General features: G+C 42.5%; 1 protein-coding gene across 1 annotated transcript in view; it reads left to right on the top strand.

Moving 5' to 3' along the window:
* sptlc3 (serine palmitoyltransferase, long chain base subunit 3) overlaps positions 1–27,932 on the top strand; it is a 97,007-nt gene that overhangs the window by 45,880 nt on the left and 23,195 nt on the right. The window contains exons 8-9 of the mRNA XM_059648811.1: positions 4,512–4,636; positions 9,279–9,372. Of these exons, the coding sequence (XP_059504794.1) occupies positions 4,512–4,636; positions 9,279–9,372 (219 nt within the window). The remainder of the gene's footprint in view (positions 1–4,511; positions 4,637–9,278; positions 9,373–27,932) is intronic.

Genomic DNA, 27,932 nt, shown 5'->3' with positions numbered 1-27,932 from the left:
AGATTTTTGGAATTTTTTAAAGTTGGCTTTGAAACTCTTATGAGTAACACTACTGTTCCATTCAATATGGGCAGATCTGTGAGGACAAAGCAGAATAATGATTTCTTGAAGCTTGTCTGACTGCCTGAAATCATAGTCATATGAATCAGTAAACATGCGCGTAAAAGTATAATGGTAGCATTCAGTCAAATTTGCTGTTTCTGTTTCTATCTCTTCTGTCACATACTCTGCTCCCTCTCTCTACTATTGAGTGTGTCTGTACCCCTCTCCCCGACCCCCTCCTCACCATGTCTCTTTTTCTATCTGTTTCTCTACCTCTCTGCATCTCTTTATTTGTCTTAGTCTGCCTATTCTAGTGTCTCCCCTTCTAGGTGTCTCCTCCAGCCAATTCCTTCGTTGCTTGCGCTCTGCCACACTGTTCACTGGGCCCCCACCCCACTAATCTGCCTGCACCCCTGACCTGCCCTTTTTGCCCCCTTGCGCTCTCTCTCTCTTTCTGACACAGCCTGGCATTTGCCATTCAGATCAAATTGTTGCCATGGCATTAATCTGATTCTTCACATGGTTTGGTAAGTCAGCCCTGTTCCTGTGTCAGATTAAAATTATCTTGCAACCAAAACTTCAGGTCTTGTGCTCCAATAGCAAGTTACTTTCACTTGCAAAATCTAGCTTTTATAAAACCTCCAGAAGGTAGCAAATTATCTAAAGGGTCTTCACAAGAAGTGTAATTACAAAAATAGATTCCAAATCAGAGGAAGTACGAAGTGTAGCAGAAGCCTGGTAATAGAAGTGAGGAAGTGAAAAGTGGTGCTGGTGCAGGCCCTGGAACTCTAGAGTGGGCCTGTATCCTCCAGTCCACAGGTTGGGCCCTGGGCCGGGAGCAGCACTGGAATCCATGGTTTCTGTTCCTGGCACTGATAGTGAGGAATGGGGGAGGGTTAAGGGAGGACATTCTTGAACTCAAAAGCTAAATGAGTTTCAGGAGCAAAAGCAAGATAGCGTGGGGATGGATTCACAAGAAATTTTACACAGTGGAGAAGTCTGGGGTTTGTGGAGCTGAGGAGATCTCGAAGACAAAAGAGGAGCAAGGCCTTGAAAGAAATGAGATATGAAGACAAGGATCTCGACCTCTGCTCAGGAGTAGGAACCAAAGTAGGTCAGTAAGGAAAAGAGAATGGGATGGGATACTGGTTTCAAATGAACTGATTGTGAATGATGTAGAACTTTGAACAGTGGAGTTGGGAGGCAAGAAAGGCAGCAGTATGAGTGTTTCAGAAGCAGATGGGGTAAAGCAGAGACTGGCATTGTTCTGGATGTGGAAATAGAAGGTATGTAGGGGAGGGGATATTATGCAAGTGGAAGAAAGTTTTGTCAAATGTGTAATATTGGAAACTGCCCTATCACTGTTTTAATGGTATTGCTATGACTGCATTGAGTAAGGAATATCCTAATTGATGGTACCCACCCAGGTGCTGCCAGAATTCCCTGCAGGTCCTGACATGTCTACTTGACAAGAACAATGAGGAGCAACTCCCTATTCCATCAACCGAGAAAATTAGATGCAGGACTGTTTCACAATCCTCTACATGAGGCAGGCCACACCTAGGGTGCATTGTGCAGTTTTGGCTGCCTCACTTAAGGCAGCACATGTTTATATTAGATACAGTTCAGGGAATTTCACTTAGCTGATTCCTGTGGTAAAGGGGTTGGTCTTATGAAGAATGTTTGCGCAGGTTGTCCCTGTGCTGATTGCCTTTTAGAAGCATCAGAGGTGATCTTATTGAAACATAGAAAATTGAGGGTATTTGACAGGGTAAATGTTGAAAGAATGTTTTCCCCTAATGGAGAAATTTGGAGTTAGTGGACATAGTTTCAGAATAAAAGGAAGATGAGGAATTTCTTCTGACGTTCAATAGTGTGGTAGCATTCTCTACCCTACAGAGCAGTGTCATATTCAGGGCTGCATTAGTCCAATTTTTGATTGGCTAGTGGGTGAGTCAGAAATGTGGAGTTAAATGGCTGGAATCAGATGAGCCATGATCTTTTTGATTGATGAAGTAAGCTTGAGGAGCCTACTCCACTCTTGTTCCCTTTTGCTGTGGTCTCCTGCAGTGCTAACTTACTGTGTCTACTTGCCTGAATCTTTCCCTTGTTACATTGCCCTTGCTCCTGATAGTCATTTAGCTTTTGAGCTCACGAATGTCCTCCCTAACTCTCCCCAATTCCTCACTATCGGTACCTGTTTCACCTCTTTGCAGATTCACTGACCTCTGGGTATGTTTCAGAGAGACATGGCAACTGTATCAGAATAACACTGGAGTGGAGCAGATTCACTAAAATGACTCCAGGGCTAATAGGGTTAAATGGCCAGGAGGGGTTGTGTCGAGTAGGTTTCATCTTTCCTTAAGTGTAAATAAATTTAAGAGTTGATTGGAGGTTTTCAAAGGATTTTATCAAGTAAGGAATTTATCAAGTATGGAGAAACTATTTCAGCTGGTGACAGGGAGCCACAAAGAAATCAGAGTAAACCTCAATTAGAGCCAAGGGTGAAATCAGGAGTCACTTTGCAGAAAGGGGAGTGGAATTCTGGAGCACTGTCTCCTACGAAGCCAGGGTGTGATTTGTTTTATAGCTAGTCATCCATTTACAGAAGCAGGAGTCAATCTGTCTTCAGCTGTTTATTTGCATTTGTAGTTCAATACAAATTCTAGTCTGCTGTCTCTTCTTCCTGACTTATTGTGAATATGTGCTCCAGTGAGTATCTGTTCTGTTATCCCTGGACAATGGCCTGCTTTATTCTTAAAGGGATCATCATTATAACATGGTCAGGATTAATTGGACATTTCAAAATTCACAGGTTTTTGTTCAGCTGAGTCGTTAAGGGATACAGAACCAAGAAGGATAAGTGCAGTTAAACTACAGATTGGGCTTGATCAGCTTGAATGATGGAACAGGACCGAAGGGTTGAATGGCCTGCTCCTATCTACAGTGTTAGGTTCCTTTGTCATCTCCCTGCAGTCTCATGTTTGCATTTTCCTTCCCCAACGCCCCCCCCTTTCTTACTTGTAACAACTTAGTCCCCTCACCATTCAGCATTTGTGAAGACGTCAAATGAGTTTCAATTTCACAGAATTATTACAGTAGAGAGTGGGAACATTTGGCCAATTGTTTCTGTGCCGATTCTCCAAGTATGCATCTCACTTAGTCCCACTCTCCCATTTTCTCCACATAATTCTGAACTAGCTTCGTTTTCGGGTAATGATCCAATTTCCTCTTGATCAGCTTAACTGAACCTGTCTCCTGCACCCTGTCAGGCAGCGCATTCCATGTTCTCAATTAATGTGAGAAAATGTTTTTTCTCATATCACCATTGCTTCTTTTGCCAATTATCTTAAATCTCAGTCCTCTGCTTTTCAATCCTTCCACCAACAAGAACTTTTTCTCCCTGACTACTCTGTCCAGACCTTTCACGATTTGAACATCTCTATCAGATCTTTCAACCATCTTCTTCAAGGAAAACTGCCCCAAACTCTCCAGCATACCCACTTGACTGGAGTCTTTCTGGGGTTTTGAGAACACTCTCTTTGTTTTCACCTAAATGTGACAGTCCTTTTAATTGATCGCATACCTTTATCTTTCAGTTGCCTGGAAATCTGGATTCTCCATGTTCAGTGGGCTCCCTGTGTAGGTGTCACTGAGGCATAAAAGATGCTGAAGGGTCTTGTTTGGGTAGAGTCAGATTGTCACCTGGGAGCTTTGTGAATGTTCTGACCTGGGAATGTTGATTGCAAGTTGCAGAACATTCCTGTTGAAAAGAGGCTCCATTGGAAAAATTTTTAGTTTTACACCAGCTGAGATACTTGATGAGTTAGTGAATGTACAATACAGTGGAACAACAACAACTTTATTTATATGGCATCTTTAATTGAGTAACAAGTCCTAAGGAGCTCCCAGGGGCATTATCAAACCAAACTTGACACACAGCCTCATTAGAAAATATTAGACCAGATGGCCTAAAGCTCAAAGGAGAGTGAATGAGACAGGGAGGTAGGCCTTCGAAGGAAGGGAAAAAACTTGCATTATAGAAACCACCTTTCAGGATGTCTCATGAGGTTATATGCAACTGAAGTGCTTTTTGAAACACAATCACAGCTGTAACAGGGGAAAGAGACTGGTCAATTTGTGCACTGTAAGATCCCCCAAGTAATAATTTGACAATGATCTGGCAGTTTGTTATTGGGCTGTTCACTGAGGGATAAAAATATTATTATTTTTCCCCCATTCTAGCTCTTTCCTGACCCAAAAGGCTATACTGTGGTACCATTAAATCTTTGACATGGATTTCTACATGTTTTGTACACAGGTCTCTCCATTGCTATGGACAGATGATGAATTCTTGGATATAAAACCCTTGCTGCAGGAATGGTTCATGCTTTGTACAACTACATTGTATAGCTGGTACTGCTTCGAGAACTATATATTTAATGATCTGTTTATGATTTGTCTTGCAGGCAACCTGGACAAGCACATTCAGCTTGAACAGTTAGTCGCCCAGTTTTTGGGTGTAGAAGCAGCAATGACATTTGGGATGGGCTTTGCAACCAATTCGATGAACATCCCTGCTCTAGTTGGGAAGGTGAGCTGCTGCTTGTTGTCTGCTGGTCCACATTCACCTCAGTGGTCTGAATTCTCTGAAATTTAGAAGAATAAGAGGCATTCTCAGTGAAACATAAAAGATGCTGAAGGGGCTTGTTAGGGTAGACACGGATTATTTCCTGTAGCCAGACCGTCGAACACGGGCCACAGTCTCAGCAAAAAGAGCTGAGATGAGAAATTTCTTCACTCTTGATCTTCATGTGATGAATTTTTGGAATTCTCTGACCCAGACGGTTATGGAATCTCCACTGTTGAATACGTTTAAGACTGGGAAAGATTAATTTTGGTGCCTCGGGAATCAAGAAATGTGAGAAACGTGTAGAGTTGAAGCCGAAGATTAACCGTGATCAATTTCCCTTTCAGTTGATGCCTGTATTGTGCTGTAAATGCATCTTCCCCGAAGACAGCTGAGGACTGATTGTTTCTAAGCCAAGAACATACATAAAACCTAAGAGAAACAGAATCTGTCATCATGAATGTTGCAATTTTTTTTACAAACCCCCAAGGAGAATTTTGCTAACTCCACCACAAAATAATTCAAGATGCATAGTTAGATTCAAAAGCACCAGTTTACAGTTAATGAGCTAGATCTTTTTAATAATTTAAGACTCTAAAATCAGATATAGAGATTACCTCTCTACTCTATTATTATCGGAGAACATGTAAAAGGCTAGAAAGGGAAAGAGAAATTCTTTGATGTGTGATGGGATTTGAAAGCAAGGGAGTCTCTGTTCCTAATCTAGAATGTGACCACAGCAACCACTTTAGTACCCCCTGGATTTGAAGTTGTGTGGTGTTGAGAAAATTCAGTATTGAGTAACTCTGCCACTGAAAGGAATACAGTTACGTGTGTCACTTACGGCTCAGTCAGCAGCTCACTCCCTCTGCACAATTCCTGGTTCAACTCCCACTCTAGGGCTTAAGCACAAAAATCAAGAGATTTCATTGCAATGCTGAGGGAGCTCTGTGCTGTCGGAGGAAATGGTTACTGAGGTCCCTCAAGTTAAAGATCCTGTGGTTGAAATGCCTATTCCTGCAAATATTTCTTCCCTGATGAACATGGTTTGTGCAGAAAAGAAACTAGTGAAAGGTGATGAATAAGTAAAATGAATGTCCAGCATTACCTCTCCATTACTTCTCTTAAATCTTCGATACTCTCTAAATTGTCAGACTGCTTATCCGATATCCAAAGTCTCCTCTCCAAATTCCTTTTTCTACCTACTGACTCTATCTCACTCATTGGAAAAATGTGACATTAAGCTATTCCATTCACATGATCCTGAGAGGAGATGCAAACTTCATCCTTTCTCCATCACCAAGATCACATTTTGAAATTTCTTTTATGGTAAGTGGTCGTCACTCTCAGGACCAGTATTTGCTATCCATCCCTAATTGCCCTTGAACTCAGTGGCTTGCTCGGTCATTTGAGGATAGTTAAGAATCAACCACATTGCTATTGATCTGGAGTTCCATATAGACCTGAAAGGATGGGGACAGTAGATTTCTTTCCCTAAAGGACGCTAGTGAGCCGGATAGGTTTTACAAGAAAGTGTGGTTACGTCATCGCTATTCGGCTAGCCTTTTTTTCCAGACTCTTCCATCTGCTATAAGTGAGATTTGAACCCATATCTGGAGTTCACAATCCTTGGGCTCTAGATTATTAGCTGGTGACATTACAACGGTGCTTTCACCTATCCCATACCGTCTCCCAATTTCATCCCTGTTTCAGCTCATCATCTACTGAAAAGACCATTCATGACGTTGTTATTTCTGGACTAAAGTTTCCCAATGGCTGATGTCCCACATTCTGGCCCCCGTCATAAATTTAAGCTCATTTAAAACACTTCCGCCCCATGTTCTAATGGCACGAAATTCCATTCCTCTCTTAACCCAATGCTCCCTGTTAAGCAGGACACTGATTTTAGAGTTCTTGACCATTTTTTTAAATGTCTCTGAACCAACCCATCTCTAATTATGTAATATGTTCCAATCCACAACCCTTTGAGATCTCTGCAGTCTTCTAATTCTGACCATTCGAGCATCCCTGATTTTAATCACCTTGCTGTTGGCTGGTGTGCCTTCAGTTATTTAGACACTAAGCTTTGAAGTTCCCTCTCTAACCTTCTCTGCTTCACTATCTCATTTTCCTCCTTTCTGCAACCTCTTTAAATTTACCCCAGTGACAGATTTTGACCAACTGCCGTAACATCTCCTTATAAGATTTGGTGTCAGACTCTGTTTTATAATGGCTCTGCGAAGCATCTGGGGATGTTTTATTACTTCAAAGGTGCTTGATAAATTTACATTGTTATCGGCATCATTAATCTATTTGATGAAACTGTCTTTCGGCATAATTGGTCAATTTTCATTTGAAGGGAACACTGTTGAAATGATTACTTCACTGCAGTGTGATGTTGCAATTCATGTCAAAATTCCAAAACTGTCACTGAAATGCCTCAATGAAAGTGACGCTCAAAGAATCGTGCTGGCTTCTGGTAAAGAGAAGTTAATATTAAATCACTGCTTCATTCCTCTCTAAAACAGCCATGTCTGTTGGGATGCATTGACAAACAGCAAACAACAGCTTCCCTGTAAATTTTCCAAGCCCAGCCAGCAAAAACCTAACAGAAATCATGGTGAACATTTAAGGTCCCTGCTGTCCTTTACTTTGTTGTCAACTTTCCCAGCAATAACCTATCAACTCTTGACATGCTGCCATCATGAGGAAGATAACAGCTCTGTCGATTTGGGTATACATGCTACACACAATGAGATCTCCAAAAGCAGGTGCAAAACAGGCAGGAGTCCAGATAACTGCGCTGACTACTCTGCAGAGTGTTCAACCAGAGGAGGACCTTGACTATTGGATGGCAAGTTACACCCCTTGTTCTCTGTTGTGAAATTTGCTGAGACTAAGAATCAAATCAACCATAAAAGTCTCCTCAGTAATTAATTCGAAGCAGCTTATCATTTCCAGGTGATAACCCAAAGCAGCTTCCAACTCTCATACTCACTGGCAATTCTCATGATCCCTCAATATAATATTTTTTAAATATTAATTTACAGGATATGGCTATCACTGTCAAGGTCAGCATTTATCCCCCAACTGTCCTCAAAAATATAATGGTGCACTAACTTCTTGATCTGCTGCAGTCCATGTGGTGTGGGTACACCCACAGAGATGATCGGAAGAGAATTTCAGAATTTTGACTGTGACACCTAGTATGTGTCTTAGAGAGGAACTTGTAGATGGTGGTGTTCCCATGTGTCTGCTGCTGTTGTCCTTCTGGGTTGTTGAGATTATGGTTTTGGAAGGTACTCTCAAAGGAGCCTTAGTGAATTGCTTCTGTATGCACTGCTGCCACAGTGTGTTGGTGGTAGGGGGAGAGAATGTTTTTGAATATGGTGATGATCAAACGGGATACTTGGCCCCGAATTATACTGAGCTTCCTTGAATGTTCTTGGAATTGCACTCATCCAGGGACGTGGGGAGTTTCCATCACGTTGGTGAGTTGTGTCTTGTAGATAGTGAACAAGCATTGAGGAGGCAATTTCTGTTACAGGATTCCCAACCTCTGACCTGTTCTTATAGCCATGGTATCTCTACGACAGGTCCAGTTCAGTTTGTGGTCCTTGGTGACCCCCTCTCCCTCTGGAACTTCATTCCTCGCACTCACCACTCTGTTTAAAAAAAAATGCTTCTCGTGTCTTTTTAAAAATCTTTCTCCCGTCACCTTTCAAAATATGCCTCCTGGCCTTGAAATGCCCCACCCTAGGGAAAAGACACCTTATCTATACCCATCATGATTTGTTAAACTTCTGTAAGGTTACCTCTCAACCCCTACAGGCCATCAAAAAAAAAGGTCCCAGCCTGTCCTTATAACTTAAACACCCCATTCCCAGCAACATTCAGTTAAATCTCTTCTGAATCCTGACCAGCTGAATACTATCCTTCCTATAGCAGAGACCAGAACTGGACACAGTACTGTAGAAGAGGCCTCACCAACATCCCATACAATGTCAATGTAGTGTCCCAACTTCTACACTCAAAGGCCTGAGCAATGAAGGCAAGCATGTTAAATGCCTTCCAAACCACCCTATCTATGCGTGATGCAAACTTCAAAGAATTATGTACCTGAACCCCTCGACCCCTCTGTTCTACAAAACTGCCAAAGGCCCTACTTTTATTTGTATACGTCTTGCCTTTGTTTATTTTCCCAAAATGCAATACCTTGTATTTATCCAAATTAAACTCCATCAGTTTGAATCACATTAACATTAATCTTCAAATATGGCACACTAGTCCCTACATGCTTCACAATCATTGAAAGATGAAAGTTTCCAGCATTTCACAAATTATATGATAATTAAGGAGGATTAGGGTTATTTAATTTTTGAAAATCAATTCTGTCTTGAATTTTTACTCATGAATGTTCAGAACTGTCTCTGTATTTCCAATTCTGGTTAACCAGTGAAAGATTCCTGGTTAAGACAGAAATCATTTTTATCTCAAATCTAAAATTTGTACGTTGTTTTAAAATTGCTTCAGCCACACTGAAGTGAAACAGTCAGTTAATTGTAAGCTCCAGGATGTTACACCTTCTCAATGTCTGTCTGTGCAGGGCTGCCTTATTCTGAGTGATGAGTTGAACCACACTTCTCTGATCCTGGGTGCTCGTTTGTCAGGAGCCATCATTCGAGTGTTTAAACACAACAGTGAGTACTGACATTGCTTCAGTCTTTTACACCTAATACTGACTGAACCTGGGATGAAGAGATTACCTTATGAGGAAAAGTTGGATAGTTGGGCCTGAGTTTAGAAGAATTAGAGATGATCTTATTGAAGATCCTGAGGGGCCTTGACGGAATGATTCTGAGATGTTGTTTCCACTTGTGGGACAGACCACAACTTGTGGATACAGTTTAAAACTAAGTAGTTACCAATTTAAGGTGGAATTGAGGAGAAATTGTATCTCCATGAGTTATGAAACTCTTTTCCCCCAGAGAGCAGTGAAGATGGATTGTTGAATATTTTTACAGCAGAGGTAGGCAGTTAGTTGACAAACAAGCAAGTCTGAGGTTATCAGGGTAGGCAAAAAAGTAGAGTTGAGACCATCTTCAGATCAACCATAATCTTAGTGGCTGGGCAGGCTCAAGGGTCCAAACAGCCTATTCCTGCTCCTAATTCCCATATCCTTGTGAAAATGCAGAGGTGAGGTTTGGTTTGTGGGGAATCAATGAGCTTCAGAATCAAGGGCTTGGAGAGATGATTATAGTTTTGGAAATTAGTAATTCTTAAATTATCAGTGTTGCAGGTCAAATACGTTTTAAACACTGTTCAGCTTCACATGGCCTTAGGCTAGATTTATGGTTCGCGTAGAACCATGGAACTCAGCCTATCGTGCTTCTATTGACTTGTCCAGTTAGGCCTGTGACTCCACTACTTCCGTCATCCCATAATTCTTCTTTTCTCCCTTTGACTATTATCTGATTCTCTGTTGACTTTCGCTATCAGATGTGGTTTCACCATCTACTAGGTCAACTTATTTCAGATCACAAAAATTTGCTTTGGAAGCAAAAAGCTTTTCCTCATCTTGCATTAGGTTTTTGGTTGAGCCAGTTTAAGTGTTTCTCTTTCAGTTACTAACCTCTCTTCCACAAGGAAAGGTTTGCCATTCATCACTCTTATTAAAAATGCTTATGATTTTGCAAGGAGTGAATATCTGTATTCAGCAACATGTTCTCCTTCTCCCCCCCCCCCCCCACCCCCCCACCCCACCCCAACCCCTACCCCTGGAAAAAAAATGTCGGTGGACCACGACAGGCTGAAGAAAGTGTCTGCATGCATGGCTGATGTCACCACAACGGAGATGAGGGGGAGGTGGAGACTGGGATTGGCAAAGTGGAGCTTCCCATTCACGGCAGTGTCAATGCAATGGGTCCACCCGACTGCTGCTCATTCACGGTCTCCTGCTGCTACACTTCCTGGGGAATGGTCAAATGGGCGCTGCTGGCAAAGATTTTAGGAAAGAACAAGGGCATATCGTGGTGGAGGCTGTCTGTTCAACTGTGTAGAAAATTATGAATGAAAATGGCAAGTGGTGTTGTGGAGGAGGGATAAGTCGTGGCATCACCCTCTGACTCCAGTGTCCTGAGGAAGAAGATGGGGGATGGCGTTTAGAAGAGGTGTCATTGGCCCTGTGGGAAGGGTGGAAAACTGATGTCATTAAGATGCCTCCAGCAACACCGATTAGTCCCTCAGGTGGTTCTAATTTGCTGTCCAGTGTTGCCTTCAAGTACCCATCTCTGGCAAGGACACTTGGAGGGGGAACACCTCAGCAGGCCAACCTCAAAAAAAGTCACTGGGAACCCCAGGCTCCACAAGATCTTGGGTAATTCCTAAAAAGCACGAGACTCGAACAATATTCAAGCTCTTTATTACCATGCTATTCACATGAGTGAAAATTGTTGTTGTATTGCATTCCAGCCTTTGTGGAGCTGTTGAGCAGCTCTGTAAATTTTTAATCAAGGTGAGGCAAGCACTTGCAGCATTACCAAGTGATCTGCCAGTGAGGGATGGGGATTGCTCCTGCAGCGTTTCTAAAATTGTCTTTTAGGCAAATGTAGAGCCGGTGTGATAGTATGCATGCTTGGGATCCTATTTCGAACATGCCGACATGCAAACTTAAAGGTCCCAAAGCCAAACAGTAGATTGAAACCTGGAGTACTGGAATTGTGAGGATCTAATGAACAAATGAGTTGAAATCTTACATCATGATATGATGAATGTTATAGATGAGTTATTAAACAGAATGTCTGTGTGGCCCTTTTAGGCAATTTTAAACCTTAATTTTGGATTTGCACAAGTTGGAAGCAAATTGTAAGGAATGTAGAAAAGCAAATCCCATAAGTGTTTCATTTTTCTATATCCTTCATTGAATGTGGGTGCTGATGGCAAGACCAGCATTCATTACCCATCCCTAATTAACCTTGAAATGAGTGGCTTGCTAGGCCATTTTAGAGATCCATTAAGAGTACTTCTATGTTGCTATGGGTCAGGACTCGCAAGTAGGTCAGACTACGTAAGGATGTTAGTGGGGTTTTTAAGTGAGTCATGGTCACCATCAGCCTTGTATTCCAGAATTATTTATTAAATTTCACCAACTGCATGGCGGAATTTAAATCTGTGCACGTAGTGCTTTAGCCTGAGCTTCTGGGCTGTTAGTCCAGCGACATTACTGCTGCACACCCATCTTTACATGTTTAAGACATTACTGTTCACATGTCTAGGTGCTAGAATGATTGCCATAAATTGTGAGATTCATTCCAATTTTCCAACAGTTCAGCATTGCCCCTATTTCATGCTCTTTTCAGCCACTGAGCAAGGTTCACACAAGGCTAACAGGGTGTGGGGTTAACCGGATTACCCCTCAAAGGTAGCAGGGTCTGCCTTGATCGGCTAAATGGTCTCCTCTCTATCCTATACACTCGTGATTCTATGATGTTTACTCACAGATTTAAGGGTTTTTCTTCTGTTTGGTTGCCATGCCAGTCTTGAGCGCAAGTTAGCAATGCAGGCCCATCACAATCCCACTGGGTACTCTGGCGTATCATTTTGTGCTGCTGCATTACTTCTGTAGTTGGTGTTTTTGTCGCTGTGGAGGCCACCTGGAGGGCATCAACTAGTTGACCAAATTAATGATTATATAACCAGTGATCTAGGAATGGAAATGTGCATGCCTGATTAGTTTTTTTTAAACCCTGAAGGTTCGTATCTTTTCATTCAGTACTGTTTCAGTTGCTCCTTCCTAATACAATCCTTAGAGATATGCCTATTGATTTTAAACAAAACCAGCTTTCTTTTTGGTTTCAGAGTAGCCTTTTGGTCAAATTTAGACAGAGTCACTGGCAGGAACCTCAATTGGCCGTAAACAAAATAACATATCTATACTGTCAGTTTCTAAATGCAAAAACAGCTTGGACAACAACAACTCATTTATACAGCACTTTTAATGTAGCAAAGTGCCTCTGAAGGCATCTCAGAAAAGTTATCAAGCAAAATTTGATACATCAGGGTACTAGGGCTAGTAACTAAAAGTTTGTTTAAAGACAAAGTGAGGTGGGAGTTTAGAAAGGACGTGCTAGATCTTAGGGCCAGGTTTTTTGATCACTTGCCTTTGTGTGGCTCACAATCAAATTTGGCTTGTAGAAGTTCTTATGAAAGGCCTTACAATGTTTTTCTGTGCTGAATTATCTATTTAAATGTGAGATGTTGTCAATTTTGCGTAAAATATGAGCACGGCAACCTGTGCCCAGGTGAACACAACATGGAGGTTACCATTGATGCATATGCTAAACTGAACCTGCCATATAACTTCTTTGGCTATAACAGTTATCAAAGACTGAGAATGTTGCAGCAATTAACTGACCTTTTGACTTGCCAAAGCCTCCCTCACTATCTACAATACTCAAGGCAGGTGTGTGATGGAATGCTTCTAAGTTGTCTGGACAAGTGCAACACCAACAACTCTCCAGCTTGATACCATCCAGTAAAACAGCCCACTTGATTTTCACCCCATCCATCATATTCAACATTTACTTCTTTCACCACCAATATAATGGCAGTACTATGTACTAGATATATGGTGCTCTGCAACAAAGCACCAAGGCTCTTTCAACAGACCTCAAATCTACAACTTTCAGTTCTCACTATGGGATTGTAAACTGCAAAGTTTCAGTTTTAAAACAGTAGCTTTCACTAACTGAAGAGTCGACTGGGATGGAGGGAAAGGGTTGGTTACTTAAGAGCTGTGTCAAAATTTACGGGTTGCACCTGAACTGGAGGGGCCAATATCCTGGGTGGGAGGTTTGCTAGAGTTCTTCGGGAGGGTTTAAATTAGTTTGGCAGTGGGATGGGAACCGGAGCTATAGATCAGAGGATAGGGTAGCTAGTGTACGGGCAGGTAGAGCAAACAGAGAATCTGCAGGAAAGATAAGCAGTTGATAGGGCAAAGTGGCAGTCAGTGCGGGTTGAGGTGTGTCATCTTCAATGCAAGAAGTGTCAGGAATAAGGGTGACGCGCTTAGAGCACAGATCAGTACTTGGAACTACGATCTTGTGGCCATCACGGAGACTTCAACAGGGGCAGGAATGGTTGTTGGATATTCTGGGCTATAGATGTTTCAAAAGAAATAGGGAGGTTAAAGAGTTGGGGGAGTGGCATTTGCTAATCAGCGATGGTATCACAGCTGCAGAAAGGGAGGTCGTGGAGGAGGGTTTGTCCACTGAGTCAGTGTGGGTGGAGGTCAGATACAGAAAAGGAGCAGTCACTTTATTGGGAGTTTTCTATAGACCACCCAACCCAGTAGCAACAGAGACACTGAGGAACAGATTGGAAGACAGATTTTGGAAAGGTGCAGAAGTAATAATGTTGTTGTCATTGGTAACTTCAACTTTCCTAATATAGACTGGAACCTCCTAAGTGCAAATAGTTTGGATGGGGCAGATTTTGGTCAGGTGTGTCCAAGAAGGACTTCTGACTCAATATATAGATCGGCTGACTGGAGGGGAGGCCATATTGGATTTGGTGCCAGGCGTCAGATCTCAGTGGAAGAGCATTTCAGTGATAGTGATCACAACTCCCTGACCTCTACTATAGTCATGGAGACGGATAGGAGCAGATGATAAGGGAAAGTATTTAATTTGGGGAGGGGAAATTACCATGCTATTAGGCAAGAACTACAGATCACCAATTGGGAAAAGATGTTATAGAAATGTAGAGATTGTTTAGGGAGAAGTTACAACAAGTATTGAATAGGTTTGTCCACTGAGGGAAGAAAAGGATGGTACGGTGAAGGAACCTTGGATGACAAGACATGTGGAACACCTAGTCACAAGGAAGAAGGAAGCTTACTTGAGGTTGAAGAAGCAAAGATCGGACGGGGCTCTAGAGGTCTACAAGGTAGCCAGGAAGGAACTGAAGAATGAACTTAGGAGAGCTAGAAGGGTGTATGTGAAAACCTTGGTGAGTAGGATCAAGGAAAATCCCAAGGCATTCTGTCCTTACGTGAGGAACAAGAGGATGGCCAAGTGAGGGTAGAGCCAATCACCGATGGTGGAGGGAATTTGTGTGCAGAGTGAGAGGTGGTACGGGAGGTCCTTAATGAGCACTTTGCTTCAGTATTCGCCACTAAGAGGGACCTTGACATTTGTGAGGACAGCATGTAACAGGCAGGTATGCTTGAACAGGTTGATGTTAAGAAGGAGGATGTGCTAGCAATTTCGAAAAAACATGAGGATAGATAAGCCGAGGTAACAAGGTGTAGAGCTGGATGAACACAGCAGGCCAAGCAGCATCAATGGAGCGGGAAAGCTGATGTATCAGGCCTAGATCCTTCTTCAGAAAATTGGGTCTAAGTCTGAAATGTCAACTTTCCTGCTCCTCTGTTGCTGCTTGGCCTGCTGTGTTCATCCAGCTCTACACGTTGTTACCTAAGATTCTCCAGCATCTGCAGTTCCTACTATCTCGGAAACAAGGATAGATAAGTCCCCTGGGCCAGGCGGGATATACCCAAGGTTATTACGGGAAGCAAGGGAAGAGATTGCTACCCCTTTGACAATGATCTTTGCATCCTCACTGTCCACTGGAGTAGTACCAGGAGATTGGAGGCTGGCAAATATCAGTCCCTTGTTCAAGAAAGGGAATAGGGACAATCCTGGAAATTACAAACCGGTCAGTCTCACTTCTGTGGTGAGCAAATTATTGGAGAGGATTCTGAGAGTTAGTATTTATGATTATTTGAACAAGCACACTTTGATTAGAAATAGTCAGCATGGCTTTGTGAGGGACAGACCATGCCTCTCAAGCCTTGTTAAATTCTTTGACGATGTGACAAAACACATCAATGAAGGTAGAGCAGTAGATGTGGTGTAAATGGATTTTAGCAAAGCATTTGATAAGGTTCCACATGGTAGGCTCATTCAGAAAGTAAGGTGGCATGGGATTCGGGGAAATTTGGCTGTCTGGATACAGAATTGGCTGTCCAATATAGACAGAGGGTGGTAGTAGATGAAAAGTATTCAGCCTGGAGCTTGGTGACTAGTCCCGCAGGGATCTGTTCTGGGACCTCTGTTCTTTGTGATCTTTATAAATGACTTGGATGAGTAAGTGGAAGGGTGTGTTAGTAAGTTTGCTGATGACACGAGGATTGGTGGAGTTGTGGACAGTGTGGAGGGCTTGTTGTAGGTTACAACGGGACATTGACAGGATGCAGAGCTGAGCAAAGAAGTAGCAGATGGAATTCAACCCTGAAAAGTGTGAAGTGATTCATTTTGGAAGGTCGAATTTGAGTGCAGAATACAGGGTTGTTGGCAGGATTCTCAGCAGTGTGGACAAACAGAGGGATCTTGGGGTTCACGTCCATAGATTCCTCAGATTTGCTATCCAAGTTGATAGGGTTGTAAAGAAGGCGCATGGTACAGAGATAACAAAGTGTGGAGCTGGATGAACACAGCAGGCCAAGCAACATCTTAGTTGGCTTTCATTGGCAGGGGAATTGAGTATAAGAGCTGTGAGGTTATACTGCATCTCTATAAAACTCTGGTTAGACCACACTTGGAGTATTCTGTTCAGTTCTGGTCACCTCATTTTAGGAAAGATGTAGCAGCTTTAGAGAAGGTGCAGAGATGCTCCCTGAATTGGACAGCAGGCCTTATGCAGAAAGGTCGAGTGAGCCAGGGCTTTCTTTCATTGGAGCAAAAAAAGATGAGAGGTGACTTGATAGAGGTGTACAAGATGATGAGAGGCATAGATAGAGTGGATAGTCAGAGACTTTTTCCCAGGGCGGAACTGACTATTATGCGGGGGCCTAATTTTAAGGTGATTGGAGGAAGGTATAGGGGAGATGTCAGAGGTAGGTTTTTCACAGAGGGTGGTGGGCATGTAGAATGTGCTGCCGGCAGTGGTAGTGGAGTCAGATACATCCGTCCTGAAGAAGGGTCACCGGACCCGTAACATTAACTGTTTTCTCCTCCACTGGTACTGCCAGATCTGCTGAGCTTTTCCAGCAACTTCGTTTTTGTTACTGATTTACAGCATCCACAGTTCTTTTGGTTTTTGTTCAGATACATTAGAGACTTTTAAGCAACTCTTGGATAGGCACATGGAAGATAGTAAAATGTAGGGTATGCAGCGTAGATTGCTCTTAGTAGGATAATAGGTTGGCACAACATCGTGAGCTGAAGGACCTGTACTATGCTATGTTCTATGTTCTTGATGTTGTGTTGAATCATAACTGGCAACTAATTTTCTAAGTCTGTTGTATATGGATCTGAAAGAATTAACACTAAGGAGTGCCAGAAGTACCAATCACTGTGACGCCATATAAACACTCGGCAGAGCAGCCAAGGGTAAAAAAAAAACTCACTTTTACATGTGCAAGCTTCCCGAAGGTGTGTTAATGCTTTGAACTTTGCTTGAAAGTTATTTAATTAGGAGTACTGGGCAGTGCATATACACAAACTTCTCCGACAGTTTTAGTTGTAATCTGGACAAAGATGCATCTTTTGTTCTGAACTCACTGTCCATTTGAGAGGGCAATCTAAATGTTAATACAACATAAATTCGGCTAGTCTCCTGGCTCAACCACAAACTGGTACTTAAGTTCAAATGCCAGATTTGGTGGTCACTTATTGGCTTTCTCATTGCATAACAGCATTGCTGAGTGCTGACTTCATTCCTGATTTCACTGGGCAATTAAAAGAAAAACAAAATGAGAATTTCAAGAAGTTTCAGGATTAAATTGTTTCCCTTTAAAGGGATGGGAATGTGGCAATTTTTAATGTGTTCATCAAGGCTTTGACTTTTCTAGCACTCACATTTTAGTATCGTGTATAAACAGTTCAATTAATAAATCGGGATTTTGTAGCTGAATCTGAAATTCTGCCTTCTGTGAAGACCTTGTTTATTTGCCAGTTGTCAATAATAGAGGATTGCAAAGCTTAATATTGTGCTGACACTGCACTTCATAATCACAAGGTGTTTTCACTCCTCTAGTGTTTGTCAATCCACCAGTGAACACAAAGGAATTGATTATCTTCCCATAATGTACCCACAGACTGAGTCATTCCAACTCTGGTTCATTTTGCAGCCAATAGTGCAATAGCTGAGTGCCTTTAACTGCCTGTGCCCCAAATCTCTGGAATTCTGTCCCAAACCATCCTTAACTAAGGAAGTTAAGGAGAGTGTTAAATTGCAAAAACAAGTATATAAGGAGGCTAAGGTCAGTGATACCCCTGAAGACTGGGCTAAATTTGGATTCTAGCAAAGGACGTCCAAAACGTTCTTTAAAGAGAGAGAACAAAAAACTATGGGAACAACTGAGCATGCAATATAAAAACTGTACGCATAAGAATATAAAATAAGAGCTTCCCTAAATAAAAAGGAAGCAGGAAGTCAAAGTGAATGTACATTTTATAAAGGAACGTGTACAGGGAAATGGTTGTGGAGACCAAGGAAATGGCAGAGGAGTTAAGGAGGTATTTTGCATCAGTCATTAAAATGGAAGACACTTCAAACATCTATTAATACTAAAGAATATAGAGGAGGAATTAGCTACCATTGCCATCACTAGAGAAGTAGTATTAGACAAGTTAAGGAGGCTAAAGCACGTAAGACTGCAAAATATAGAGTAGATTTAGGCCTGTGGAGTCTGCTGTACCATTAACTCATGCCTGATACCCCTTTCTCTGACCTTCCCAAGTAACCCTTGATCCTTTGCTAATCGAGCACTTCATTCCCTTTATTCATTCATGGGATGAGTGTGTTGTTGGATAGGCCAGCATTTATTGCCCAGAGGGTAGTCAAGATTAATCATATTGTTGTGGGTCTGGAGTCACATGTAGACCAGACCAGGCAAGGATGACAGTTTCCTTCCCTAAAGGATGTTAGTGAACCAGATGGTTTTTCCCAACAATTGGCCCTGTATTCACAGTCATCATTAGACTTTTAACTGCAGCTATTTTTTTGAATTCAAATTCCACCATCTGCCATGGAGGGATTCAAACCCAGGACCCCAGAACATTACCTGGGTCGCTGGATTAATAGTCCAGTGGTAATACCACTTGGCCATTACACCCCTCTATCTCTGTCACGAGTACACTCAATGACACCACAGCCTTCTATAGCAATGCGTTCCACAGTTCCATCACCCTCTGATTGAAGAAATTCCTCCTCATCTCCGTTCTTAAAAAGTCGTCCCTTTGCTCTGAGGCTGAGCCCTCTGGTCCTAGTCTCTTATAATGGAAACATCATCACCATGACTGCTCTATCCAAGCCTGTCAGTGTTCTGTAAGCCTCAGTGAATTGTGCCTCTTCATTATTCTAAAGTCCATTGAGTACAGACCCAGATTCCTTCACCACAGTTCATATGACAAGCTGTTTATCTTGGGCAGTCATTCTTGTAAGTCTCCTCTAGACACTCTCCAGTACAAAAGGCAGTTAAGTCTTCTGGCCCTGATGGCTTGCATCCTAGGATGCTAAAAGAGGTAGCTACAGTGAGGATGTATTAATTGTAATTTTCCAAAAATCATTGGATTCTGGAGAAGCACCAGAGGAATGGAAAACTGCTAATGTGAAATACCTATTCAAAAAGAGGGGGAGGCAAAAAGCAGGCAGCTAAAGGTCAATTAGCCTAATATCTATTGTTGGGAAAGTTTTTGAAATCCAAGGAGGTAATTGCAGTGCATTTGGAAATATTCTAATCAATCAGAGTCAAATTGTTTCACGAAAGGGAAATCCTGTCTTACTAATTTATTCAAGTTTTTTGAGCAAGTCTCAACTGGAGTAGATAGAGGGGAATCATTTGATCTGTTATATTTGGACTTCCAGAAAGTGTTCTACAAGGCTCCTTCCAAAAGATGAAGTCATAAAATAAGGGTCCACAGTGTTGGAGCTGGTATATTGCCATGGATAGAGAATTGGTTAATGGGCAGTCAATGAGTGGGATGTGGGGTTCTTTTTCAGGTTGGTGACCAATGGGGTTCCATAGGGATCAGTTTACAATATATATTATTGACTTGGTGGAAGGAAGTGAATGTATTAAAGCCAGATTTACAGCCAAAACAAAAATAGGTGGAAAGGCAGGTTGCTTGAGGTGTGCAAACAGTTTGAGGAGATATTGATAGGTTAAGTAAGTGGGCAAAAATTTTGTAAATGGAGTATAATATGGTAAAATGTGAAGTTCATTTTGGAAGGGAGAACAAGAGAATATTATTTAAATAGAGCAAAACTGTAAAAACATGCAACATAAAGGGACTTGGGGTTACTTGTACATGAAATACATATAAGTGCAGCAGGTAATCAGGAAGGTTGTCCCTGATTTCCAGGGGGTTGGAGTATAAGTAGGAAAGTCTTACTGCAGCTGTACAAGGTGCTGATAAGACCACATCAGGAGCACTGAGAGCACTTTTGTCGTCTTATTAAGAAAGTGCATCATTTTGTTGCCAGCAGTTCAAAGAAGGATGATCCCTGCTATGGAGGGATTGTCATATGTGCAAAGGTTAAATAGTTTGGGACTCTACTCACTGGAGTTTAGAAGAAAGAGAGGTGATCCTGTTGAAACACATGGAATTCTTAAGGGTAAATGTCTTAAGCTTGACAGGGTGAGAGGATGTCTCCCTTCATGGGAGAGTCTAGGACCAATAGGCATTGTCTTAGAATGAAGGGGTGCCAATTTAAGACAGATGTGGAAGAATTTCTTCTGAGGGTTGAAAGTCTTTGGAACTTTTTGACTCCAAAGAATTATGGGTGGAAACTCTTTGTGTTATCTGAAAGTTGAGGTAGGTTGTTGATCAGTAGAAGAATCCAGGGTTCCAGGAAAAACATGGGAAAGTGGCCATGTGTGTGTTTAACCAGCTATAATCCTGTTGAATGGTGGTGTAGGCTCAAGGGGCTGTATGGCTTACTGCGGTTTCTATGTCTTATGATCTTATGACTCTGTGCATTTTGCTGAATTTCTTTAAAAGACTCCTTGAAATCTGTCTCCTTTGACCAAAGCTTTTGGTCATCTGCCCTAAAATTTCATGGTGGCGTGATGTCATTAGATTTTGTGTTGTTCCCAGTCTGAGTGCAGAGGCCTCAGCCTGGTTTTGGGTCCTGATGTCCCCTCCTGTTCTGTGCTCTGCCAAGGGGTGATGTCTGATTCTTGATGTAAATTAGGATACAGGGCAGCCAAGCTTTGGATGAGCTCAAGTTTATTAGAGTGGTGAGTGGGAGAGCAGCCAGACATGTTCTGAAATAATCCGTGCCAGGGGAAGCCATTAAGGTGTGGGTTTCTCTTCATAACTGTGTTTGACTTTTAAAAACATATAAAAGGCCATTGCCTGCTCCAGCCCGCCCTGATTAAACTGGGTGTGGTGGTGTGTGAGAGTAATCTAAAATTGCTCGTGTCTTTGTAGCCTCTCTCTCGCTCTCGCTCTCTCTCTCGCGCTCTCTCTCTCGCGCTCTCTCTCTCGCGCTCTCTCTCTCGCGCGCTCTCTCGCTCTCGCTCTCGCTCTCGCTCTCGCTCTCGTTCTCGCTCTCTCTCGCTCGCTCTCTCTCTCGCTGTCTCTTGCTTTCCTCTAGCTTATCCACGTTTACAGAAGAGGTTTGAGAGGCCTATCCTGTTTGCAATCGACATTTCATGGAGATAGAATTCCTCTTTACTCAAAATAAAACACTGATTCTGACAAGGCTGAAGCAACATCAAGTTTGCAGACGTTCAGAGGTGAAAGAATTATTCCTTTCAGTACAAAAAGGCTTGCAGATACATAAGATGTCAAAATTACTAATTGCGTAGAAAGGAATGCAGCAGGACTGGCTAGACATGGTGCAGCGTAAGCAGTTACAACACAAAACATTGAATGGAAGTGGGTGAGGCAAGTTGAAGGCACACTGTGAACTGATATTCAGATCTGCCGTAGAGAAAGCAAGCACTCTGCTACTCTTGGCAGGAGCTTCTTTTTTTGGAATAGGTTCTGTCTTATAGCAGCTGGATGGTACCTCCTACAGTGAGATAGTAAGAACTGCAGATGCTGGAGCCAGAGATAACACAGTATGGAGCTGGAGGAACACACCCGGCCTGTTGGTTGTGATAAACTTAAACTTGCATAAGTCACTTTGCTTGCCTCGACTGAAGATGGACTTTAATATAAGAAATATACGAACAGGAGATGAGCATATCGTCAAAAGGAAACCTGAAATAGCCCGATTGACTGATTCTTAAACTATGCATTTATGTGAACAACCAATTCCACCCAGACTTGATTTTCACAAGATTGTGAATAGTAAATTTCATTGTATTTCCATTGAATCTAGTCACAAAAATACTGTAATTGATTTATAAGTAATGTTTACAGAGTAGACGTCCTCTGAAAAACTGGCCACAAAATAGAAGCCATTAACCAGCCCAGTGTTCAGTTTTCTCAAATTTTTTTGATAACTATCAGAGAAATGATTTGTTTCTCTCCCAACAGGAGCAGTTAGACCTGCTGAGCTTCTCTGGTACTTCCCGTTTCTAAAACAAAAACAGAAGTTGCTGGAAATGCTCAGCAGGTCTGGCAGCATCCGTGAAGGGTAATCAGAGTTAGTGTTTTGGATCCAGTGATCCTTCCTCAGAACTGATGGTAACTGGGAAAATGTTGGGTTGTGTACAGAAGGTAGGGTGGGAGGAGGGGTGAGGAGTAAACGATAGGTGAGGATAGAGCCCAAAGAGAGAGAACAACAGTTGGGCAGACAAAGTGGATAACGATTTGGCTAGAAGAGTGAATAGCTGTTAATGGAGACTCTTAGTGGCTAACAATGGGTGGTGTGTGATGACAGACTATATGATAACAAGAGGTAACAAGGTGTGGAGCTGGATGAACACAGCAGGCCAAGCAACATCAGAGGAGCAGGAAAGCTGACGTTTCGGGTCTGAAGGGTGATGAAGGGTCTAGGCCCGAAACGTCAGCTTTTGTGCTCCTAAGATGCTGCTTGGCCTGCTGTGTTCATCCAGCTCCACACTTTGCTGTTCTTCCATCTTGGACTGAGCTTTGCTGGAGCACTGCAGCAAGTCTGAGACAGAGATTGTTGTTCAGGGAACAGGGTGGCAGGTTAATGGAAGCTCAGGTGCATTTTTGCAGGCAGAGTATAGGTGTTCTGTGAAGTGGTCACCTGGTCTACGCACACTGTGAATAGCGAATGCAGTAGACTAGATTGTGGGAAGTGCAAACAAAGTGTTGCTTCACCTGGAAGGTATGTTTTAGGCCCTTGGATACTGAGGAGGGATGAGGTAAATGAGCAGGTGTTACACCTTTGGTTGCAAGTTGAGGTGCCGTGGTGTTGTGGGGGTTATTGGGAATGATAGAAGAGTGGACCAGGGAGTCCCAGAGGGAACAGTCCCTGCAGAAGGCAGACAAGGGAAGGGAGAGGAGGGGATTGTATGTCTGTCTGTATGTATGTATTGTTTCTAGTTTCGATCTCCAGCATCAGCCGTGTTTTGGTTTGGAGATGATCTTCCATATTCACACTCCCAGAGAAGTGTCACCCACCAGTAAAAAGACCTTGCATTTCGTCCGGCCCTTTTAGCATGAGAAACAGCAATAATGAGCAAATCTTGATAGGGAATTGCAGAGTTTGGAGAAATTGAGAGGTGATCAAAAACTGAGTCTGTGGTTTTTCAGAAGTATCTTGAAAGGAAAAAGACCAGTTTGAGGGGAGTTCCAAAGCAACTGAGCAGCTGCTGTCATACCCACCAACGGTGGAGCAATTAAGATAAGGGATGGTCAAGATGCCAGAATTAGAGGAGCGAGATATAGCAGTGGGATGGCTGGAAGGGATTAGAGATGGTTTGAGGCGTGGCCTTGGATGGATTTCAAAAATAAACTTGAGATTTTTTAAATCAAGATGGTGTTGGACAAAGAGCCAGTCTAGGTCTGCAAAAACAGGGTCATGATAAAGTGAAATTTGGTGGGATTTTAGACTCATACTACATGTAAATTTCCAGATATTCAAATACCAAATAGGAAACACTTTATACGATGAATTACAAAAGGCAGTTCTTGGAATAACCAAGTGAAAATTCTTGGAAAGTAACTGGAGATCAAACCAACCTGCGCCAAGACATGAAATATTCACAAAGCTTTAGTGGTGAAGGAAGTATATTTCGATATTCAACCAAGCTGCTGAATGGACTTGAGTCCAAAAATTAGCATAATTAGTTGAGGTACAGAGAGGAGGATCAGAGGATGGGTTGTTAAGAACATTCAAAGGTTTACAATACATAGTATTTTTCATGACTTACAGATGTCACAAAGAGTCATAGAGTTGTCAGCACGGAACAGTCGCTTTGGTCAAACTTGTCCTGGCCTACCAGATATCCTAAATTAATCTAGTTCCATTTGCAAGCATTTGGCCCATATCCCTCTAAACATTTCCCATTAATATACCCATCCAGATGCCTTTTAAATGATGTAATTGTACCAGCCTCCTCCACTTCCTGTGGCAGTTCATTCCATACACGCACCACACTCTGCATTGAAAACTTGCCCCCTTAGGTCCTTGCAGCACACTGCTGGTGACAGGCCTCCAGTCCATCATCACCCTGTCTCCTACCTTGGACCCAATTTTGTAACCAAACAATGATGTTTCATTTTGAAGTGCAGTCGCTATCCCAATGTAAGAAACATGGCAGCCAATCAATGCACAGCAAGCTCCCACAAACAGTGATGAGACAATTACCAGATCATTGTGGTATGGATTGGTGGGGGTGGGGGAAGTGAGGGACTGGTGAGTATTGGCCCAAAATACTGGGGAGAAGTTGCAAAGCAAAATACTATGGATACTTGGAATTTGAAATAGAAACAAAAATGTTGCAGAAGTCTGGCAACTTCTGTGGAGAGAGAAACAGAATTAACATTTCAAGTTGATACTTTGAGCAAGGGTGGGAATTGGAGTAGGATAAGAAACGCTTGACAAAATGGCAGTAGTTAGTAAGGCAACATTTCTCTCTCATTCCCTCTTGTCTTTGACGCTGTCACAAACCTTTCATAGAATCCTGACATTGTGGGTGTAGGCCCTTGGACCCACTGAGTCCACACCAGCCCTCTGAAGAGCATCCCACCCCAACCCTATCCCCATAACCCTGCATTTCCTGTGGCTAATCCACCTAACCTGTACATTGTTGTACTGAGAGAGAAAATCATGTTTTGTCTTTGTCCCAACCACTCCTTGCTCTAAATGAATTTTATCTCTAACTGAAGTCTCTGGAGTGGCACTTAAAGCCCACAGTGTCCTGACTCAGAAGGATTGTGTGCTACACTGAGCTACAGAAAGTTGAATTTGCATGCACTGCTGGCTGAAGTTTTGATAGGTGTGATTGAAAGATGTCACTGTGGTAGAAAGTATGTTAAGCTGGTGCAAGATGAATGCCTGCCATTTATGGGTGATAGAATTGGGATCAGTCCTATTTCCCAATCCCACGCATCTCTCAGAATTGTCACAGTGCAGAGCGAGGCAGTTCGATCCATCATTTTACCACTGTTCTCAGAAAATCACTTCTGTTTTCTTTTTGTGCTTCAAGTGAAAGCTGCCATTAATACCGACCAGAGAAATGTGCTTCCAAAGAAGTTGAAATGTGATTGGGAGCAGCGAGCATCAACTTGGTGTGGGTGCGACCAGTGGTGTAGCCACATATTTCTTGAAGCTATACTGACATTGTTGGCTATGAAAAAGGCATTTGAATTCAACAATTTCAGATCACAGCAACTTTTCCCCCTATATTTTCTAGTCAGCTGTTGCTGATTCTTCTTTCTGTCTTTCATCTTTTGCTTACTGACAACTCTTATCATTTAATCTCCCCTCATTCACTTTCATCTTACCACAGCCCTACCATTTTTCCCTCCCATTCCCCACATTCTCACCCTGCCTCTGAATGAGTTTGAAACGCGTCATATCCTAACTTTCTTCCAGTGCTGATTAAAGGGTGTCCTCTTGTAATAATGGTGTTGGAAGAGTGAACACACTCCAACATTGCTCTACGACCCTCAGCAAAAGCGCCAGAGGCTGACGTGTCATAGCATTCCTAATCTAGATGACACTCGACAGAGTGTTCATCACCATAGTGATGACTTACAGTGTTACCAGACAGATGATCACCCCCAGCTCTTTGCTGTCTCATCTTTTGCTGTTTTAGTCACTGGTGATTGACTAACTTTGGGTTTCAGGCCTGTGCTCTGATCTGCAGATGTAAGAAATGAGCCAGGAGCTTTCCAATGCTTCTCCCTCCTTTTCCTTCTCCTCATCCTTTAAGACATATACTAAAGCCTACTCCCTTGCCTGAACTTTTGACTGCCTGCCCAATTAGCATCTTGTGTGTACTGGTGTTGTGTTTACTAATAATGCTTCTGTCTTTGGTTTCCTTGAAGGCACTATATAAATGCAGCTTGTTGCATTGCTGCAATAGAAGGTACAGTGGAATGCATTGGCTGAAGAGCTGGTGGTGCTAGATTGAACAGGAGCTTTCAAATGGATGATAGATAAATGGGAGAAGTCTTTTTCAGGGCAACATGGTGGAAAAGTGAGGAATTTGTAGGGTCCAAATAGATTCACCAATGCTTGCCACCTGATGTCAGTTCTTATGCCCTAGCCCTGCCACATACAGATGCCCCAGCCCTGACACATGCAGACACTCTACCCCTCCACCAACCTTCCTGAAGGCAGCAAGATCCCTAGGCACAGTGAGACTGATGTCCTGGTTGTCTGTTGAACACTCCCCACCCATTGCCAACATCAAATTTATATCTTAACGGAGATAATGGGAACTGCAGATGCTGGAGAATCCAAGATAATAAAGTGTGAAGCTTGATGAACACAGCAGGCCAAGCAGCATCTCTGTGCTCCTGAGATGCTGCTTGGCCTGCTGTGTTCATCCAGCTTCACACTTTGTTATCTTATATCTTAACGGTCTGTGTTTTGTGTTTCAGTCAGTCTAGTATCTCCATTTTTTTTGCTGGGGCAGATACCCATGGCATCACTGGCATTGTTATCGTGTGCACAGTGACTAAGCACTGAGTACTTCCCCACCTCCCAGGTTATAGAGGCAGCAAAAGTCGAGAGTTGGACAGTATTGTCAAAGAGCTGTCATGATTGCAATAGGCCAAAAAGCCACCTGCTACACTGCCAAGATTTTATGTTCTGTTGTCTCCCAGTGTGAGTTCAAAATAAAGTTGTGCAGGGGTCAGTCTTTGCAGCATCCTGTCTATTGATTAACAAGATAAATCTATGGGATCAGAATTTGTGTGTAGTTTCTACCAATCTCCTGTAAGTCTTTGACGAGGAATGGCAGAAATAGTTTTTTTTCAATGATCCCTTTGTAACTGCTGTCACATGTTTAGGGAGTATTCACCCAGTTGAAACTTCAAGCACTTTGACAAGACGAATAGAAGGACTGAATATTATTTCAGAGAGGTTGTAGAAACTACAGCATGGAGAGATTTGAGAGTCCTCATGCGTGAATCACAAAACGCTAGCATCTGAGTTCAGTGAGTTTTAAGGAAAAACAATGAACTACTGGCCTTTATTTCATAAGGGAATAGAACACTAAAATAAGGACGTCTTACTAAAACTCTTGGAGTAGTCAAACAGCTGGAATACTGTGAACAACTTTAATCCCCTATCGAAGGAAGGATATACTAGCATTGGAAGATTCAGTAGATTGATTCTGGATATGAAGGGGATTCCTCGTGAGTAGAGATTGTGTTGTTTGGACTTGTACTTAATGCAGTTTAGAAGAATGAAACATAAGATTCTTAAAGGACATGAGAGGGGAGATAGTTGTCTCCCTTTGTGGGAGAGTCTAAGACCGGAGGGCATAATCTCTGAAGGTAGTCAATCTGTAGAATTCGTTAGAATAACAGAGTTTTTTGGGGGGGAGTTGGTTAGCTCAGTTGGCTATTTTGCATTGCAGAGCGATATCATCAGCACAGATTCAATTCCTATTGAGGTTACCATAAAGGTCCTGCCTTTTCAACTTCACTTGTTGCAAGTGGCGTGGTGACTCTCAGTTTAAACTTGCTCCCATTGAGTTGTACAGCACAGAAACAGACCCTTCGTCCTTGCCAACCAGATATCCTCAACCATTGACCCATATTCCTCTTAAACCCCTCTTATTCATGTACCCATTCAGATGGCTTTTTAATGGTGTAATTGTACCCACCTCCACCACATTCTTTGGCAGTTTGTTCCATGCATGCACCACCCT

Source organism: Stegostoma tigrinum, chromosome 9 (assembly GCF_030684315.1).
Source record: "Stegostoma tigrinum isolate sSteTig4 chromosome 9, sSteTig4.hap1, whole genome shotgun sequence".
Lineage (NCBI taxonomy): Eukaryota > Metazoa > Chordata > Chondrichthyes > Orectolobiformes > Stegostomatidae > Stegostoma > Stegostoma tigrinum.
This window is presented reverse-complemented; position numbering and strand designations above follow the sequence as displayed.